Source organism: Danio rerio, chromosome 11, assembly GCF_052040795.2.
Source record: "Danio rerio strain M-AB ecotype USA chromosome 11, GRCz13ab, whole genome shotgun sequence".
Classification (NCBI taxonomy): domain Eukaryota; kingdom Metazoa; phylum Chordata; class Actinopteri; order Cypriniformes; family Danionidae; genus Danio; species Danio rerio.
This window is the reverse complement of record NC_141031.1, coordinates 47,004,296-47,025,817: the sequence shown is the minus strand read 5'-3', so window position 1 is coordinate 47,025,817 and position 21,522 is coordinate 47,004,296. Positions and strand designations below refer to the sequence as shown.

Below are 21,522 nucleotides of genomic sequence, written 5' to 3'. Positions count from 1 at the left end.
AGGATCTGGAAACGCAACTTTCATCGGTTCTCTTTCAAATAAACTAGACAAAAAGTGATGAACATGCACCCGCAGCACCGGTTGCTTTCAGTTTGAACAGATTATTAAATGGCCTAAAGTTAACCGTGTGCATGTGATCCTCCTTTCATTATCACACACGGTATGTTTCACCTGCTTTTATTTGCTTACGGTTTTATTTGCTTTTATTTTTGTTAAAATGGTTCAATTATTATAATTTTTAACAACATTGCTTTAATGCACTGCAAAAAATGCTTTTCTTAGATTTTTTTGTCTAGTTTCTTGTCCAAATATATAAAAATTCCTAAATCAAGAAGAATTTTCTAGACAAGCAAAACTTATTGTCTAATTTTGAGAGATAATATGCCAATATTAAGTGAGTTTTTCCTTAAAACAAGCAAAATAATCTGCCAATGGGGTAAGCAAAATAATCTTACGTCAAAAAAAAAAAAGAAAAAAAAAAGATTAATTTGCTTACCCCATTGGCAGATTATTTAGCTTGTTTTAAGGAAAAACTTACATTATATTGGCATATTATTTCTCAAAACAAGACGATATGTTTTGCTTGTCTAGAAAATGCCTCTTGATATAAGAAATTTTAGATATTTAGACTAGAAACAGGACCAAAAATCTAAGCAAGAAAAGCATTTTTTGCAGTGTGGGAGATTTATGTGCAGTCAACTGGTGATCTGAGAGATCTTTAGCCACGACAGATTACTGTGCATATTTTTGATACATGACAATAGATATTTTTATAAGTCAATTTCTTTTCTTTTTCTTTTTTAAGAAATGTTTTGTTAAATAAAAAGTATAGGATACAGCTATATTTAGCTTGTTATGCCACATAAAAAATTTGTGGCTAAGAAATAATTATTGTTTCGTGTGGTTATAGAGATAAATTTGGTAAATCGTTAATTTTGAGCTATAAAAAAAGTCATGTGAAATAAAAACTAATTGCAATATAACACCCATTTAAAATGACCCATTTTATCATGCTCATTGAGCAAACTCATACTCGACACACAAAAAGAGAAATGAATGAGGACGCATGACACAAAATTTAAATCAAGTCATTTTAGCATGTCAAAGTCAAATTTATGCATATAGAATATATTTTACCAACAACAAAGATGTGGCTGGTAATAATGCAGAGTGGCTAGTAACATTGGAAAACTACTAGCCACGGTGGCCGGTAATTATAAAAGTTAATGTAAAGCCCTGCCTACAATGCATACAGTGCTCAGCATAAATGAGAGAAATTGAACATTTCTATCCATTTGATATACTCAATATATTTTGGTGCATTTAAACACCAAAATTTAGTTTTATTGAATGGTTATATTAATTGAAATAAGAGTTGTCACCAAACATCCTTAGGAATAGAAAGATAATGTACATGTTATTGCAAAATAAAGAAATAAAACAGCTAAATAAAATGTACAAAAAATGTTTCACTTAATTTTTTCATGTTTATTAAAATACAATTTTGTAATATTTTTTTGCCCAACAAATTCATTTGTTTGTGCTCATTTGATCCTCATTTTTTTTTCCGTTAGATTAGTTCAGTTTTGGCTAATGCATATTACCAAATAGTTTATCGTAAATCATCCTCTAGAACATTAATTTAAAAGAGGGATCTGTGAGCCTAAGATCACAGTTTAAAAATGAGTTTAAAACAAAATAAATCAAGAGAACGATTAAAAACATAATTTAGTTGAGATTTTGTAGCTTGTTTTTGAGTTAAATTCTTTTAGTTTCTATTGCTACAGATATTTAGCAATATGTGACCAATGGGGGCTCATTCTGAAAAAGTACCACTGTATACATTTCTGGAGAGCGCCAAATACGTCCCAGGAGCTACATTTTGTTGCAGTTTTTGTTTTCACGGATCCACCAGAGGGCGTTGTGTATGCTTTTTCATATCTCAGTTTTCTTGCCATTTGTCCCTGCTGTCCTCATGTAAAGCCACCAGAGGCTGCTGTCGACTGACTGACTACTCCTTCGCCCACCCACTTCTCTAAACCCAACCAACAGTGTTTTAAAAAGCAATCCAGAAAAAGAATTCAAGTCCTCGTCTGATTTTTACCACGTTTTCAGATTTTTACTGCATTCTCACCCTTTTATTTACTTGCTTGTTTTATTTTTTGGCTTCTGTTTTTTGTCTTACTCCCTTTCTGGAAGTGTTTTTCGACAAACCCAAACCTCATCGTCGTGGTCAACCACACTCTGCGTCTCAAGTGTGTAAATGTACATGGTGAACTAACTGGGCAAACTGATAACAGCGGTAAAGCCGGCCATACGGAGATAACTGTCGGCTGGTAGCACGAAAAGGAACGACGTCATACCGCCCTGTAGCGTTAGTTTTAAAGACAAAATGCAGCCCTATGTACCTCTGCCTACATAATTCGCGATCTCCAGAAATGTACACACGGGTATGTTTTCAGAATGGGCTTGTGTTGCAAGCCACTTATTTTAATGAACGTAACTGTTTAGTAAAGCAATTTTGTTTAAACGCACTAAACAGTACAGCCTATATATTTACAAAAAAAGATCAAAATATTAATTTTCAGAAAGAATATATACTCATTTATACAGTGATATAAAACTTGTCACATCAAGTCCAACACGACTCTCAAAATCATATAATAAATTAGGAAAAACATAAAAATATTTAAAATTTTGTAGATTTTAGTTGTTTTTGCAATAACTTTAAAATTTTTTTAATTTAACGATGTTTGGTGACCAAACTCTTATTTTAATAAACATAACTCTTTAATAAAACAATTTTGTTTAAACGCACTAAACAGTATTGCCTATATTCACTAAAAAATAGATTAAATATTAATTTTCAGAAGGAAAATGCACTCATTTATATAGAGCACTGTATATAAAACAACTTATATTGTGAAATGAGACTTTTGTCATATCACCAACACGACCCTCACAATCATTTCATAAATCAAGAGAAACATACAAATACATAAAACTTAGTTGATTTTTGCTGTTTTTTGCAATAACTTGTGTGAATTTAAAGATGTTCGGTGACCAAACTCTTATTTTAATAAACATAACTCTTTAATAAAGCATTTTAGTTTAAATGCACTAAAAAGTATTGCCTATATTCCCTAAAAATATATACAAAAAAATAGATAAAAATATTAATTTTCAAAAAGAATATGTACTCATTTATTTAGAGCACTATAAAAAACAAAACTTACATCATGATATGAGACTTTCGTCATATCACCAAGCCCAACACAACCCTCACAATCACATTACCCAAGTGTAAATTGCACATAATGAGCATATATGAAGTGGAGGTTTGGGAAAACACCCTTCCGCAAGACACCCTTCCTAATTTTTATTTTCCTCCCCCCTCCGCGATCTTCCCAGAAAAGCTAGGTTAAGTGGCTGACAAATCGTTATTTCCTATGGCAAGCTCTTTGTGCATTATGCATGTGGCCTGGCATGAATACACAAAGGGGAAAGCTCTCAACATAAATAAGGTACGCCGCGTCTTTTGTATTCACGCCATTTGACGGCGCATCCCCTTGAATGAAGCTAATGTATTCTGTCCCCACGTGAACCCTTCTTGATCACAGCTTGATCACTGGCACTATTTGTTCAGGACACAAAAAACAGTCCCACTGATATAATATTAATCCACTAATGGCTTTTATCCTTGAGTGGCGGGCGGGAGTGTTAGATCTCGGGATTGCATAGGGATTGGGCTGGATTGTTGGGGTGGGAGCCCATGGGAAATTAGACGCCCTCGGTAAGCCAACAGATCTCAGGCAATTACAGAATGTAGGGGTCCAAATTTTTATTTTTTTTTGATGCCATGATGAATTCAACACCCAAACGACTTGGACTGAAACAGGCAGATACTCTATGTAGTGTATCCTGAATTTGCACTGTGTGTGAGCTTGACATGAAAAGGAATGTGTAAAGAGAGGGAATGATATATGAGATTTTAGCATGCATACTGTATACACGGGCAGCTGACATGACATGCTCAAATAGAAACCTTTACTTTTGACTTTACAGTATGTGTTCATGCTGTGGCTGAATGATGTTAGTTTATTGAGTTTAAAGGGGGTGGTTCACCCAAAAAATAAAATTTAACTCACTATTTACTTTTCCACAAGTGATTCCAAACAATTCTTTCTTCTACTGAACTTTAAATAATACATTTTGATGAAAGCTGAAAACCGGTAACCACAGATGTTCATTGGAAAAACGAACACTATGGAAGTCAATGGTTACAGGTTTTCAGCATTCTTGAAAATGTGTTCTTTTGTGTTCAACAGAAGAAAGAAACTCATAAAGGTTTGGAACAAGTAAAAGATGAGTAAACGATGACATAATATTCAGTTTTGGGTGAACTGTCCCTTTTAGGCATCTTTACGTGGACAGGGTTTTAATGCCTTTATATCAAATTTAAGCAATTTTCAAACACTTTCCAGGTGCATTTCTGTTAAATTTGTAATAGCATAGTATAGCATAGTATAGTACATTATAGTATAGTATAGTACAGTATATAGTATGGATGTAACGGTATCAGAATTTCACGGTACGGTAATACCTCGGTATGAATGTCACGGTACGGTATTTATTGAATCATTTACAGGAAAAAACAAAACTTATGAAAATACTCCAAAAAAGTGCCAAAAGTGTCAATGACATACAAATTAGCCATCTATCTGTAAGCTTTGAAACAGGAACTTCAATTTTAATAACAAAAAAATATTAAACCATGTAAAAAAATAAAGTTTCAATTTAGTATTGTTGAAAACTCATCACATTCAACATTTAATCACTCACTCACTTAGATAGAGATGGGTTTAAAGGAAAATTATCATATAAATATAATCTGGTAAAAGCTGGTATCTCTGGGTATTTACAATGTCCCCTGCAACAGAAAAAAACCCTCTCATTTGGGACTGAGGTTTCTGGGACAAGAGAGATATGACTTGGCCCAGGTTGACAGCAGTGGGGTAACGTTGTGCATTGTCTTTCCCCCACTTGAGAGGACAAACCATGAGTCTCATGTCTGCATCAATCTGAACAGTGTGCTGACAACACCGCTATTCAGTACGCGCGCGACAACACAGCTGATAAGAACTCGCGCGACAACACCGCTATTCAGTACGCGCGTGACAACACCGCTGATAAGAACTCGCGCGACAACACTGCTATTCAGTACGCGCGCGGCGACAACACCCGCTTTAGAGTTTTCCAGCTCTTTTTCATCCCCGCTTCTAGCAGCACACTCCATTTCCGCATTACTGGATCTGTAGCGACAACAGACCGCAAGGGATGATGGTCAAGCATGGGCTGATGGGAATTGTAGTTTTCGCTACCTCCCGTTCGCTTCATTCGCCTGAGCAAATTTTCTCAGAAGACCTATAGTTTTACCGAGTCATGCGACTTCGGTAATATCGGAAAAAATTAATATTGCGGTATGACGGTATTTACAATACCGTTACATCCCTAGTATATAGTAGTATAGTACAGTATATAGTAATATATGTATTATATAACAGTGTAAATAGTATAGTATACAGTGCATTATAGCATAGTATAGTATAGAATAGTGTAGTATATAGTGCATTATAGTATATTATATAATAGTATAGTATATAGTGCATTATAGTATAGTATAGTAAATAAAGCATTATAGTAGAGTATTGTGTATTATAGTACAGTAAAGTATGAAAGAGTAGAACAGTATGGTATAGCGTATAATATAGTACAGTATATTATAGTGTAGTGCATTATAGTATAGTAAAGTGAATATAGTATAGTGTATTATGGTATAGCATAGTAGATCATAGTACAGTGTAAAGTGCATTATAGTATAGTATAGTAAATAGTGCATTATAGTATAGTTTATTATAGTATAGTATAGTATAGAACCGTATGGTGTAGTGTATAATATAGTATATTATAGTGTAGTGCATTATAGTATAGTAAAGTGAATATAGTAAAGTGTATCATGGTAAGGTATAGTATCTATTAGTATAGTATATAGTGCATTATAGTATAGTGTATAATAATATAGTATATAGTGCATTATAGTATAGTATAGTATAGTATAGCATAGTATTGCATTGTATAGAATAGAACAGTATGGTATGGTGTATAATATAGTATAGTATATTATAGTGTAGTGTATTATAGTATAGTACAGTAAATATAGTAAAGTGTATTATGGTAGAGTATAGTATCTATTAGTACAGTACATAGTGCATTATAGTATAGTGTATAAAAGTATAGTATATAGTACATTATAGTATAGTATAGTATAGTATAGAACCGTATGGTGTAGCATATAATGTAGTATAGTATATTATATTGTAGTGCTTTAAATTATAGTAAAGTGAATATAGTTTAGTATAGTGTATTATATTACAGTAAAGTATAGTAAAGAATAGTACTGTATAGCATATTATATAGTATAGTGTATGAGTGCATTATAGTATAGTAAAGTGAATATAGTATAGTGTTTTATAGTACAGTAAAGTGAATATCGTATAGTATAGCGCACTATGGTATAGTGCACTATGGTATAGTATAGTACATTTTAGTAAAGTGTAATATAGTATACTAAAGTGTATTGTAGTATAGTATAGTGCATTATAGTATAGTGCATTATGGTATACTATAATACACTATACACTACACTATACTATATTACACTTTACTATACTATAATGCACTATACTATATTCACTTTACTATACTATAACACACTATACTATACTATACTATATACTAAAATAAAGATGAATAAAAATGAAAAAGAAATGACAATTTACTGGTGATTCTTAAACTGGCGTGCTTTAAAAAATGAACTGGTTATGAATTTCACATTATCCTTACATAAGAGGCAACTAGTGTTTTATTTAGTGAAAATCTGTCTTTAAAAAGAAATTGGTAATCAGGAATCAGTTAAGAAGATTTATGTGCAACTACTTGTCAGAAAATAAGGTCAAAACCCATGTCATTTGTCAACTGCCCAATGAAAATAATTGGAAATTGATGGATAATGTAAGACATCAGAACAGAATCCAGGCTCACCTCAGTAACGTCTATCCGTACGGAAAGTGTATGGGAGAGAAAAAGGGAAAGAGACAGCAGGAAAGATTAGTCTGTAGAAAGATTAGTTCTTTATGGACAGGTAAAGCAGCATGCTTGGTTAGTAGGTTACGAGTAGGATTATAATCACAATCTCTAATACATGCATAACAGAAAGCATTGTAATTTATTCAGTATTGAATAATATATTTAGAGAAAACAGGATATATCCAGACATTTTGTTAATTTTTTAAAGAAATAGTTTTCCCAAAATGATAATTACCTCATAGTTTACTTGCATCAAGCCATTTTTTAAAAGTCACTATCCCACAACATTATTCAGTATGGAAGACTCAGGATATAATCTAAAACTACTTCAACACTGTTCGTCGGACAGAAAAAAGTCACAAAGGATGGCTTAAGGGTGATAAAATGATGGGGTATTTATAATTTTTGGGTGAATTATTCCTTTAATGTACAGTTAATATTTAATAATTTTAAGTCTTTAGTTAAACTGAGGAGTTTTACCATTTTTTTACCCATTAAGCTGATTTCCAAGTCTGGCAGGAAGCACTTTTAGCTTAGCTTAGCATAGATGATTGAATCAGATTAGACCATTAGCATCTCATTCAAAAATCACCTTCAATAGTTTGGATTATTTTCCTTTTTTAAGCTTGACTCTTCTGTACACTGTACAAAAATATATGAATATTTAGTCATGACAGCATATGTTTTTAGTTCATTGTAACTTATTAAACTAAGTTAATCAAGTACTAGTTTGATTTTATAAGTTACGCAAACTGTTTCAGTCAGTTTAACATTATATAATGAGATGGATTCAACATTTAGCATTTAGGCAACCAGTTTTTTACATTTTTTTTGTATTTTTTTGCAGTGTCGTTACATCGTGTACTAAGACTAAAAGTTGCTATTTTCTAGGCTGATTTTCTAGGAACTTTATTCTCATTCCGGCATAATAATTTACATAAATAAATAAATAAATATATCGACCTGGAAAACAACATTACGTTTTCCATCAGTCTAAGTACACAAAGTAACTACACAAAAGTCACATTTCAAATAGGGAAATTATAAACATTACTGTTTTGACATGGCGACACAGTGGCTAGGTGGTAGCACTATTGCCTCATAGCAAGAAGGTTGCTGGTTCGAGTCCTGGCTGGGTCTGTTGTCATTTCTGTGTGGAGTTTGCATGTTCTCTCCGTTTTGGCGTGGGTTTCCTCTGGGTTCTCTGGTTTCCCCCACAGTCCAAACACATGCGCTATAGGGGAATAGATCAACTAAATTGGTTGAAGTGTATGAGTGTGTTTGTGTGTGTGTGTGTGAATGAGCGTGTATGGGTGTTTCCCAGTACTGGGTTGCAGCTAGAAGGGCATCCTCTGTTTAGAACATATGCTGGCAGTTGGCGGTTCATTCCGCTGTGGCACCCCTGATGATTAAAAGGACTAAGCCGAATGAAAATGTATGAATTATTTTGACATTTTTGAGTGAGATGCTAACGGTCTAATCTGATTCAATAACCTATGCTAAGCTAAGCTAAGCTTGCTCCAGTCTGACTCGGAGATTGGTTTAATGGATCTGAATATGGTAAATCTCAACTGTTTTACTTTAAGGGAGTTGTTTTAAAGGTGTTTCTTTAAAGGTCCTGTGAAATTAAAATACAATTTTAGACATTATTATCAATATGGTAATTTGAAGGATATCTATAAGCTCCAAATCAGTGACAAAATTCACATTTAGAAGATACGAACCTGATAAACCAGCCTGATCTCATGAGGAAACGTAAATATTTTACGTTTTGTCACTTTAGTGGTTAATTTGTACAAATTCTAGTTCAGTCGTATGAAAATGTACGATTTTAAAAAAGGAGGCGTGGCACCCGATCCTGCCCTTAAACCCAACCGTCATTGGAGGATGAGCAAATTGTACTATAATTGCACAAATGAGATCATACAAATTCATATGAATTAGCCACAAGATCAAAAAGTTACGAACTGCCGTGAGACCATGTTGGATATAAACATCTTTAAGTTTGCAGTTTGTTACTTCCACCTAAATAAATCAATTATTTTTTTGACGTCGCCTCATATTTCAGTTTCTCATCAAATCTTCTGACCTATGAAATGCTCTCTAGTATCTGACAGGCCCCGCCCCTTTTCATTGGCTTTTAATTTGATGTGCTTAAGCTCAACTTTCACTGGCAGAGCTGTGCTCAAAACTAAATGCTATTGGTTGTTTATTTAAAGGAGAGGAGCTACTATATACCCCACCCCCTCTTCATGTTTCAGTTGCTGCTAGTTCAGATACGTTTGCGGCCGGAAGTTAACGAGAATTATTTCTATTATTTATTAAATTTCCCATTTATTGTATTTTATTAACGTCTACCCCCACCCCAACCCTAAACCCAACCGTCACAGTAACTTAAAAACAGTAGTTGCACCGAGTATTATTTATGTTATCTAATAAATTACCCAATAATTTGTATTTTTTAACACCTACCCCCACCACAACGCTAAACCCATCGTCACAGTAACGTAAAAACAGTAGTTGCGACGAGTATTATTTACGTTATCTATTAAATTACCTAATAAATTGTATTTTTTAACACCTACCCCCACCACAACCCTAAACCCAACCGTCACAGTAACTTAAAAACAGTAGTTGCACCAAGTATTATTTACGTTATCTATTAAATTACCCAATAAATTGTATTTTTTAGCGCTTACCCCCACCCCAACGCTAAGCCCATCGTCACAGTAACGTAAAAACAGTAGTTGCACCGAGTATTATTTACGTTATCTATTAAATTACCCAATAAACTGTATTTTTTAACGGCTACCCCCACCCCAACGCTTAGCCCATTGTCACAGTACCGTAAAAACAGTAGTTGCGCCGCATATTATTTACGTTATCGTTTAAATTACCCAATAAATTGTATTTTTTAGCGCCTACCCCCACCACAACGCTAAACCCATCGTCACAGTAACTTAAAAACAGTAGTTGCGCCGAGTATTATTTACGTTATCTATTAAACTACCACAAATTTTTTTAACGCCTACTCCCACCCCAACCCTAAACTCAACCTTCACAGTAACGTAAAAACTGTAGTTGCACCCAGTATTATTTATGTTATCTATTAAATTACCCAATAAATTTAATTTTTTAACGTCTACCCCCACCCCAACACTAAACCCAAAAATCAGAGTAACTTAAAAACAGTAGTTGCACCGAGAATTATTTACGTTATCTATTAAATTACCCAATAAATTGTATTTTTAGCGCTTACCCCCACCCCAACGCTTAACCCAACCGTCACAGTAACTTAAAAACAGTAGTTGCACCAAGTATTATTTACGTTATCTATTAAATTACCCAATAAATTGTATTTTTTAGCGCCTACTCCCACCCCAACCCTAAACTCAACCTTCACAGTAACGTAAAAACTGTAGTTGCACCCAGAATTATTTATGTTATCTATTAATTTACCCAATAAATTTTATTTTTTAATGTCTACCCCCACCCCAACACTAAACCCAAAAATCAGAGTAACTTAAAAACAGTAGTTGCACCAAGTATATTTTACCTAATCTATTAAATTACCCAATAAATTGTATTTTTGAACGCCTACTCCCACCCCAACCCTAAACTCAACCGTCAGAGTAATGTAAAAATATAAACTATTGTTATACAGTGTCATATAAAAATGCTGCTATATTAATGTACATATCGCACTTACGGCCGACCCCATATCTGATCTAGACTTTACCGTTTTAGTTGAGATTACGAAACAAACATCCAATAAAAATGCTAATTTTAAAGCACTTCACGAGAGCTTTACGTGAGTTAGAAATGAATTACTCGTGTATCTATACTGCATAACTGCAATCAACTATAAACTGAGCCTACTTATATATTTTATAAACACTTGATCAAGTTTCATACAAGATCTTACCATTGAGTTCTCAGTCTTGATAGACTTGACCTGCAGGTAGTCCTCCACTCCTCTAGTAGTGCTGTTGGCTTCAATTTTCTCCTCCGCCATCTTGGCTCCGGCTTCATTTTCTCCGTTCTCCTTCGGCGGATGTGGTCTGGACGGCAGATCTCCGCGTTGTTTCTTGGTGACGTGTGCTTCGGGCCCGTGCACGGTTTTAACGTGTTTCCGAAGCGAACTGGGATCAGTATAGCGCTTGGTACAGCCCGGGATCTTACACACGTAGGGTTTCTGCGAAGATAAATATCACACCGCTCAAATATACGACTCCGAATTAGAGTTTTATCTCTTCCCTTTAAGTCAGATTATCCTCAAAGAACAAATGAACGCACGATTATGGGAATGAATTACAAGTGCGCTGACGTACTGATGCTACGAATGCTATCGTGATGCATGGCTGTTTGCTAATAAAGTTGAGTTGATCTTTTATGCTAGTGATGGATCGGCGCGGGAAGGCTTCATTTCCGTCTGCAGGTGGTCTGTTCCTCTGAGCTTTATTCCCACTAATGCATTATGGGATGCCGGACTCATTAGCATCACAGCTCATTATTCACGCACACACACACACATTGCGCACACTTGCTGGTTAATGGGACAGCATTGGGCGTCCTGGAGCAATCACTACAGATGATGAGGGAATGCGTAAACAAATCTAATTTTGGCCTAAATTTGTTAGCGTGTGCTGGAAATGGCATATTTACATAGCATTAGGCTGTTAGCAGATCCTTAACATTGCAGCTAGCGTCTGAAAACTCCCGCGTCGATGACGGTAACGGATCTAATGGAGTCGACCCAACGCGGCTCACCCAGAAAGTAAATGACTCTCGCGGCGCTGGTTGAAATTTAAGCGGTTGTTCGGGGGTGAGGCTCGTTTTCGGCTCGTCTGCTTTAATTGTATGTAAAAGAGCAGCTTGAGTTCTGTGTTATTTGTTATGGAGGAAATGTAGGTCAGACCGATGTTTAAAGAAATAAATGATGTCTAAGGAAAATGGAGGATCATTACGATGATTCGGCCAGCATATGTTAATGACTATAATGATAGATAAATGAATAAATGATTGAATAGCAGCACGGTGGCTTAGTGGTTAGCACTGAGCAAGAAGGTCACTGGTTCGAGCCTCGGCTAGGTTAGATGGCATTTCTGTGTGGCTATAGGAGAACTGATGAACTAAATTGGCCGTAGTGTATGAGTGTAAATGAGTGTTTATGGGTGTTTCCCAGTACTGGGTTTCAGCTGGAAGGGCATTCGCTGTGTTAAACATATGCTGGAAGAGTTGGCGGTTCATTCTGCTGTGGCGACCTCTGAAATAGAGACTTAGCTGAAGGAAAATGAATGAATATATAAATAATTTTGGGTAATTTGGCCCTCCATAAATATGTATAAATCACAGTATTATTAGTTTTGTGGATTTACTTTTTCATAAATCTTTGTATGTTTGTTAATTGTAATACATTTAATAAATGAATAAATAAAAAATACAACTCTTACAGCAAAAATAATAGAATATAATTTTTATGAATTTATGTAATATTAAAATAAGACTAATATAAAAATATTATTTTATTAATTATCTATTTATTTATTGTTTATTTATGTTATGTAAAAAAAATCGATTTATGTATGTTAAAAATATATAAAGTGTTTAGTTTGCTTTTAATACGTTAACAATGTATAATTAAATAAATAAATAAAAATACAAATGTTACAGCTTCGATACAAAATATTAAAATATTATTTTGTTAAGTTTTATGTCTGTTTATGTTACACTTTTAAAAATCCTTTTATGTATGTTAAAATATATGAAGTGTTTAGTTTGCTTGAAATATATACAAATAAATAAATAAATAGTAAATTTAATAACTAAATAATAATAATATAATAAATAATAAATAAATAAAATACAAATCTTACAGCTTTAATACAAAAATATTTAAATAATAATTTATGTTTTACATTTAAATACGAATACATGGTAGTATTAATAATTTTATGCTTTTATTATTATAAAAAATATATAAAGTGTTTATTTTTGTTGTACAGTAAATGCATTAAACATAAATATAAATAAATACATCTTACAGCTTTAATGCAAAATTATTATAATATTATTTTATTAATTTATGATTTAAAATTAAATACAAATACATCATAGTAGTTAACAAAACTTTTACAAAAATGTATTTATTATTGTAAAAAAACTATTAAGTAAAATAAATATATATAAATATTTACTTACTATCAGTTTAATTTTACTTAATAAATATTAAGTCAAATAAACATTTATATATATATATATATATATATATATATATATATATATATATATATATATATATATAAATGAATATTAATAAGAAACTGCACAAATGCACCATTAGATGAATGAATTGAACACAAAAAAATAATATTTTACAAAATGTTATTGTGGAAAAAATTTCAATAAAAAAATCAGCAAACCATCTTAATGGTCTTAGACAGGGGTGTCCAAACTCATTCCTGGAGCGCTGCTGTACTATAGATTTGAGCTCCAACTTGCCTCAACACACCTGCAGGGATGTTTCTAGAAGGCCTAAGAGCTTGATTAGCTAGCCCAGGTGTGCTTGATAGGAGTTGGAACTAAACTTTGCAGAACACCGGCCCTGCAGGACTGAGTTTGGGCACCCCTAGTCGTAGAAATGAATATTATTCTAGATAGCTTAAGTCAGAATTCGCCCCTCCTGTATATATATTACCCCCAACTTTTTTTTCAAGCAGATTTTTTTCAACACATTTTTAATCATAACAGTTTTAATAACTGATTTCTTTTCTCTTTGTCATGATGACAGCACATAATATTAGACTGGATATTCTTCCAGACATTAGTATTCAGCTTAAAGTGACATTTAAAGGCTTCACTAGGGTAATTAGGGTAAAGTTAGGGTAATTAGGCAAGTCATTGTATAACAGTGGTTTGTTGTGGAGACAATCAGAAACTAATATTGCTGAAGGGGTGAATAATATTGACCCTAAAATGGCTTTAAAACAATTAAGAACTGCTTTTATTCTAGCCTAAATAAAACAAACAAGACTTTATCCAGAAGAAAAAATATTAGAGGAAAATATAGAGGTCGAATAATTCTGACTTCAGCTGTGTATGAGCATTGCACTGTATACATGATCTCCTATGTGAAGCTGCTTTGACTCAATTTACATTGTAAAAGCGCTATACAAATAAAGGGGAATTGAATTTCAAGGGTGTGTGTGTCTGTACCTCGTTGGAGTGTGTGCGGTTCTGGTGTTTGGCTCGGTCGGAGGCGTTGGAGAAGGCCTTGTTGCAGCCCTCGTGTTCACAGACGTACGGTTTCTCTCCAGTGTGTGAACGCAGGTGAGTCTTCAGGTTCTCCAGACGAGAATACGCCTTTGAGCAGCCCTCGAACTGAAACACACACACACACACACGCACGCACGCACGCACGCACACAAAATACAAACATATATAATTATTTTTTAGTGGTTTTCACCATTATTGTGGTAGGATAGTGGAGATTTATTGACATAAAATTTATTTATTGACACAGTTGTCGCTCGTGCATTTCAAAATAAGAGTCTTGTAAAAGCAAAATAAGTTACAAGTTAAACGTTTGTTGTTTATTTGACCACACACATTTTGGGTCGCGACCCACCAGTTGAGAAACACTGCACTAGGCTATTGGTGGCGACAACACACACACATTAATAAACCATAATAAAGTAAAACTTAACAAATACAACAATTCTTTGCTGTGTTATTTGGACATTGTTGTGCTTTTTGATTCGTTTTGCTAAGTATAAGAGACATTTGCATGTTTCTTTTGTATTTTTTATATGTATTTTTTTAAACGATTATTATTTTTATTATACATTTTCTTGTAGTTTTGGGGACATTTTTAATACATTATAGCATAAAATGCAGTTTCCTTTTTATTAGCTTTTAAAGGAATTTTATATTTATAAAAATAAATAAATAAATAAATAAATATTATTTTATATAATTATTAAATTAATTAATTAATTAATTCATTTATTATTCAATAAATAAATAAATAAATAAATATTAATTTGTTCATTTTTTTTCAGCACAATTTTTAATAAATTTTTTAAACTGCAGTTTTAAAAAAAATTGTGTGTGTGTGAGACTTACCGTGCATTTGTGCGGTTTCTCACCGGTGTGTCTGCGCATGTGGACCACCAGCATGTACTGCGCTTTGAAGGGCTTCTGCTCGCGTGAGCACTCGTCCCAGCGGCACACAAACTCCTTCTTCTCCCCGTGGATGTGCTCATTGTTGATGTGCTGCAAACACACACACACACATGCAACACGTCAATGCAGGAGACATACACACACAAACAGGCAAATGCACACACACATGCACACAAACACACACGCTGTGTTCTGGATCATTCTCTTACTGAAATGCGTTCATCTTCATCCTCCTGCTAATGTGGATGTTGGACTGGAGCAGCTGATGTTCATTTACACTGAGGAAGGGCGGAGGCTTGCTGAAGAACTCCTGAGAGATTTCAGCTGCTGTCTGGGCTTTCACTGCCCAACTACACCTTGCTTTCTTTATGTGTTCAATCCATGTGTCATTTCATTTGATTACACAGAACTTCCTTTCTAAACTAATTCGATTTGTTTTCTTTGCATTTATAGATTTCTTTTGCTGTTATTAACATCTGGTGGAAAGATCAAATCAACAGCACCTTTAGAAAGATGTTAGCTGAGAAAAACGGTGGCGTGTTCAATACTTATTTCCCCCGCTGTGTATATATGCTTTCAGAAAGTAAAAGTCAAATGAACTAATTTAATAAGCTTGTTTTAAAGCAAAAACAAGATTATTTTTAGGAAAATAGGCAAAAACTCACCTAATTTTGACTAATGATTTCTGAAAACAAGACGATATGTTTTGCTTGACTAGAAAATGCTTCTTGATTTAAGAATTTTGAGACATTCAGACTAGAAACAAGACAAATGACAGGTAACAAAAGCATTTTTTTGCAGTGTGAATGAGAATTGTTGTTAATAATTTGGTGAAAGTCTTATTTTGAGCTGTGTATGAGCTGTTGTGCTGGTCTGAGTGAGTTTTAGAGGTGATCAGTAGGCCCACACGGAATCTGCCCGTGCAGATTTTTAGTCGATCGTTGACTCTAAGTATTTACTTGAGTAAATGTGTGTAAGTTTATGTTTGTTCAGTTTTTAAATTAAAATTAGTAATAAAAGTGACTATAATGAAAACGTTCATTTATTTACAATAATGATATTTTCGGTCTTTTAGTAGATAATTAAATAATATGATAGATTAGTTTTATAATAATATGATAGAGTAGTTCTAGATGGATTTGCATTGTAAACAATAAATACAATTAAAAATATATACTTTTTTATTTCATCATCATTATCATCATCATCATTTTTATCCACTGGGGCCGGGTCGTGGGGGTCAGCAGTCTTATGCCCCATTTACACGGGGCGTCAGCGTCAACGATTCCTATTCACTTTGAATGGGTGACGTCAGGTGTTCAAAAAAACTGAATTATGGATCCGTCTGCTCCGCTTCAGAGGCGTTGGTCGCTGCAAAAGTTGGGACTAGCTTAACTTTTCAAGCATTGAGGGAAGCGTCAGCCAATCAGATCGCTTTATGCAAATACACCAGCTAGACAGTGGCCTATTGCTGACGGAATTTCATTAGCTGACGCTGCTATGACGATCACTTCAGCCCAAACTTCAGACACTCCTTCAGTCAAGCGTTGACACTGAAGCCCCGTGTGAATGGGGCGTTAGGAAAGAACCCCAGACTTCCCTCAGCTCCTCCGGGGGGATCCCAAGGTGACCAGGCCAGCCAAGAGACATAATCCCTCCAGCGTGTCCTGGGTCTTCCCCAAAGCCTCCTCCTAGTGGAACATGCCTGGAACACCCTAGGTAGGCGTCCAGGCGGCATCCGAAACAGATGCCTGAGCCACCTCAGCTGACTTCTCTAGATGTGGAGGATCAGCAGCTCTACTCCGAGCTCCTCCCGGGTTTCAGAGCTCCTCACCCTGTCTATAAGTGTGCGCCCTGCCACCCTGCGAAGAAAACTGATTTCGGCAGCTTATATCTGAGATCTTGTCCTTTGAGTCATGACCCAAAGCTCATGACCATAGGTGAGAGTAGGAACTTAGTAACTTTTTAATTTCATATATTAAGGTTTTAGTTATGATACTCCCAAAATCATTCCACATAAATCCGCAGAGTCTTTACAAAATTCTCAGCAGAAATGGCAAAAAAAGTTCGCAGATTCTGTCTGGCCCTAGTGATCAGTAATGAAAGTGTCTCCAGTAATGCACAACGCTTGTTAGAGGCTGAACAAAACAGCAAGAGCTGGAGAAAATAAAGCAGTGTGTGTCTAATAGAGCCATTCATCCATCAGTGCATCTGTCAGAATGTGACGGTGTGTGTGTGTGTGTGTGTGTGTGTGTGTGTGTGTGACTGTGAGACAATGCAATTAACGACAAACACTTTCTAAATCCGCACTGCATTTGTTCATCTCAGGAGATCAAACAGCCGCCTGTGTGTCTCAATCACTAAAGATTCAGTGAATCAACTTTGTTCTGAACCGTCTAAATGAATCCTTTAAACACACACACATCCTGCAAAATGGAGTTTTTAATGTTCAGAGGGTCTTAAATGAAGATCTGAGAGTTCAGAAGATGATAAATGACAATTCAATCAATGAAACTGAAGGAACAAAATGTCAAATGTAAAAAAAAAAGAATTGATTCAAAAGAGTTGGTTAACTCTAAAACAACCTTCCTACTGTTCAGTCACATTTCATTCCTTCATTCTTTCATTCATTTATTCATTTCATTCTTATTTATTCATTCATTTTTATTCTGTGTCTTTTACACAGGAGATGCCCCTCCAGTTGCAACCCAATACTGGGAAACACCCATACACACTCATACACTACAGCCAGTTTAGTTCATCAGTTCCCCTATAGCGCATGTGTTTGGACTGTGGGGGAAACCGGAGCACCCGGAGGAAACCCACGCCAACACGGGGAGAACATGCAAACTCCACACAGCAATGCCAACTGACCCAGCTGGGACTTAAACTAGCGACCTTCTTGCTGTGAGGCGATCGTGCTACCCACTGTGCTGCCCCTCAGTCAGATTTGTACATAAGTATAATAAAATACAGGTGATACACACAGACACACACAGGAACACACACACACGCACGCACACTCACACACATATATATATATATATATACTAATACGAACAAAGCCACATGTGCTTGCGCGCACACACACACACACACACACACACACACACACACACACACACTGAGACAATAACACACATACTGACACACACACAATCACTGATAACAACTTGTTACTGGTGTGTAGAGGAATAAAGACAGAGAGATTGTGTGTGTGTGTGTGTGTGTGTGTGTGTGTGTGTGTGTGTGTGTTGTGTTGAATTTGCATGTGTGGGTGCATGCATGTGTGTGTGTGTATGTGCATGTGTTGTGTGTGAAGTGGTGTGTTTTGTGTTGAATATGTGTGCATGCATATTGTGTTTTGTTGAATGTGCATGTGTGTTGCATGTGTTCTGTTAAATGTTTGTGCATGCATGTATTTGCGCGCGCATGTGTGTGTGTGTGTGTGTGTGTGTGTGTGTGTGTGTGTGTGTGTACATGTAGGTGTTTTGGACTGTACAGTATGTCCGTAAGTGCATGTGGGTGTGTGTGCCTGTGTGTGACTTTGTGTGTATGTGTGTGTCTCAGTGTGTGTGTGTGTGTGTGACGGACAGTCTCTTTCTCTCTCTGTACGCTCCACTGCTCGTCTGGAATGCTCCAGAAACTGCTGGTTCACAGGAGCAGTGCATGCTGGGATTGGTCATCCGTCTCAGGAAAGCACATTAAACATCACACAGAGAGCAGTCAGCCGTGAACACACACACCTTTGACCCATTTCACCCTCTAAACCCAGCCACATCACTCAGTCTGATCAACAATCTGCGATTATTCTATCCTTATTATATCATTTATATTCACTTATTCATTTTCTTTTCGGCTTAGTCCCATTATTAATCAGGGGTTGCCACAGTGGAATGAACTGCCAACTATTCCAACATATGTTTTACACTGCGGATGCCCTTCTAGCTGCAACCCAGTACTGGGAAACACCCATACACACTCATTCACACACACACACTACGGCCAATTTAGTTAATCAGTTCCCCTATAGCGCATGTGTTTTGACTGTGTGGGAAACTGGAGCACCCGAAGGAAACCCACGCCAACACAGGGAGATCATGCAAACTCCATACAGAAAATGCCAACTGACCCAGCCGGGACTCGAACCAGCGACCTTCTTGCTAACCACTGAGCCAGCATGTCGTCTGACTCTTATTTTAATGAACATGATGTTTCATAAATCTGTTTTGTTAAACTCTGCGTGCGTGGTACCGGGTCCGTGACATCGCTTACTTCCGCATTCTTTAAATTGTCAAGGTCTGTACTGGCCCAATAGCACCATAAGTAGTTCCGTTCTCTCATCAGTTGGAATAGAATAACTTTTGCATAGATTATGATGACATTTTTTTCCCTCTGATTACTGAAATGTGCAGGAACCACCAAAATAAATGACAACAGACCACACAGAACCTAAAAGGTTTCACTTTCAAATTTGAGTCTACAAAAAAAAGGGGGGGTTTGGACAGGTTTTTTTATAACACAGACCACATATACAATTATTTTAATCACTTTCAACAGTGTTTTATAAAAATCTAAAGGGTTTTCTTTAAAATGAAAACCTTTTTTTTTTTGCATTTACACCTCTGCATGTGGATTTGGAAAGCTTTTAATATTGGGTAGGCAAAATGGAAACCCTAAAATAGCTCTTGACTTTAAGAGGTTAAATGCACCAGAAATGATTGCCTATTGAGCTTATTCTAAAATGTGGAAGTGCGCCTGTTTTTGTGATTGTCTTAGATCTTCCGTTTCAGTCGCCTATGGGAGAAATGACAAGGAATAATAAACGGCAAAAAATGGTCAAAGTACTTGCTCTACAAAACAAATGTTTGCATGACTATACAGACCAAGTAGAATAATATAACAAGAAAATATCAGTTTGCAACATCAAACAGCGAAACGAGCAGTTTTTAATGTCTAAAAATGAACAGAAGTGAATGAGACCGGAAGTCTCGTGCCAAAAAGATTCAAATGGCAGCGCCCGCTCGTCTGCGGAGAATAAGGTCAATAATCACTGAAAAATGGATAAAAATATTCATTTTCGAAAGGGAATTTTTCACAGTATTTCCTATAATATTTTATCTTCTGGACAAAGACTTATTGGTTTTATTTCAGCTGAAATAAAAGCTGTTTTTAATTGTTTTAAAGCCATTTTAAGGTCAATTTTATTAGCCCCTTCAGCAATATTAGTTTTGTATTGTCTCCAGCAGAGGTGGGTAGAGTATTCAAAATCTACACTCAAGTAAAAGTACTTGCGAGAATGTTTACTCAAGTAAAAGTAACAATCTTAAAAGTTACTCGAGCAAAAGTAAAAAAGTATCGGATGAAAAAATTAACAACACAAATTAATTATTTGAATAATTTAGCCTGATATGTTTACTGTTAAGTTTTTCTCTTCTTTTTTCATTGTGTTTTTTAACTCATTTAATCTGATTTTAATCACTGTTATCATTTGTTTTTAATTTTATTATACTTGTCTCTTATTCATGTTTATGTAAAGCACTTTGATTTGCCGCTGTGTATGAAATGTCCTATAGAAATAAACTTGCCTTGCCGACAATACTACATTGTTCACCTGTGGTCTTCAGAAGTTGCTCAGTTCCACCTGAACAATTCAGATCATCTAGACAGACTAATGCTGTGTCCTTTAGGTCAAAGGTCCGTGACACCTTGAAGGGCCATGAGACCCCCTCGTTTCAGCAGGGTGTTTTCACACCTCTACTTTGGAAAAAGTCAGAAAAGTGGGCGTGTCCAGCTCTGTTTAGGGGGGAGTGTCGGAGGAACTGAAGTGGGAGGGTGTGGGAGTGTCTATTTGGGCACGCGCGAGTTTCAGTCAAAATACACACACATGAGAAAGTGATGGTGTTTAACCTACATGGACATCTGTAGTCGAATTATTTGCCAAATGATTAAATGGTGGACTTTAACTGCAGTTTGGCTCTTTCATTCAGGGAATTCATTCATGCCCCTCAAGACAAACGAGATATTTGATTGGAGGAACTGCTGTAAGTGTGTATTTTTCATGCAATGTTTGATACCGCACGGCGAATGAGAGAAAAAAAACCTCCGCATTTCCCGGAAACTTAGATGCACACGGCAGGTAGCGTCAGAAAGCTGCGTGTTTTATCTCGGTGCAATAGTTAACTTAGTTCG

At 35.5% G+C, this 21,522-nt stretch overlaps 2 protein-coding genes across 4 annotated transcripts in view; both read right to left on the bottom strand.

Moving 5' to 3' along the window:
• traf3ip2b (TRAF3 interacting protein 2b) overlaps positions 1-21,522 on the bottom strand; it is an 872,991-nt gene that overhangs the window by 173,687 nt on the left and 677,782 nt on the right. The window lies entirely within an intron of this gene.
• Positions 1-21,522, bottom strand: part of gli2b (GLI family zinc finger 2b) — a 164,352-nt gene that overhangs the window by 6,869 nt on the left and 135,961 nt on the right. For both annotated transcript variants that reach the window (XM_087272358.1, NM_001015069.1), the window contains 3 exon segments: positions 15,271-15,420; positions 14,362-14,526; positions 11,072-11,341 (listed from right to left, as the gene is read on the bottom strand). In XM_087272358.1, the coding sequence (XP_087128484.1) occupies positions 11,072-11,341; positions 14,362-14,526; positions 15,271-15,420 (585 nt within the window).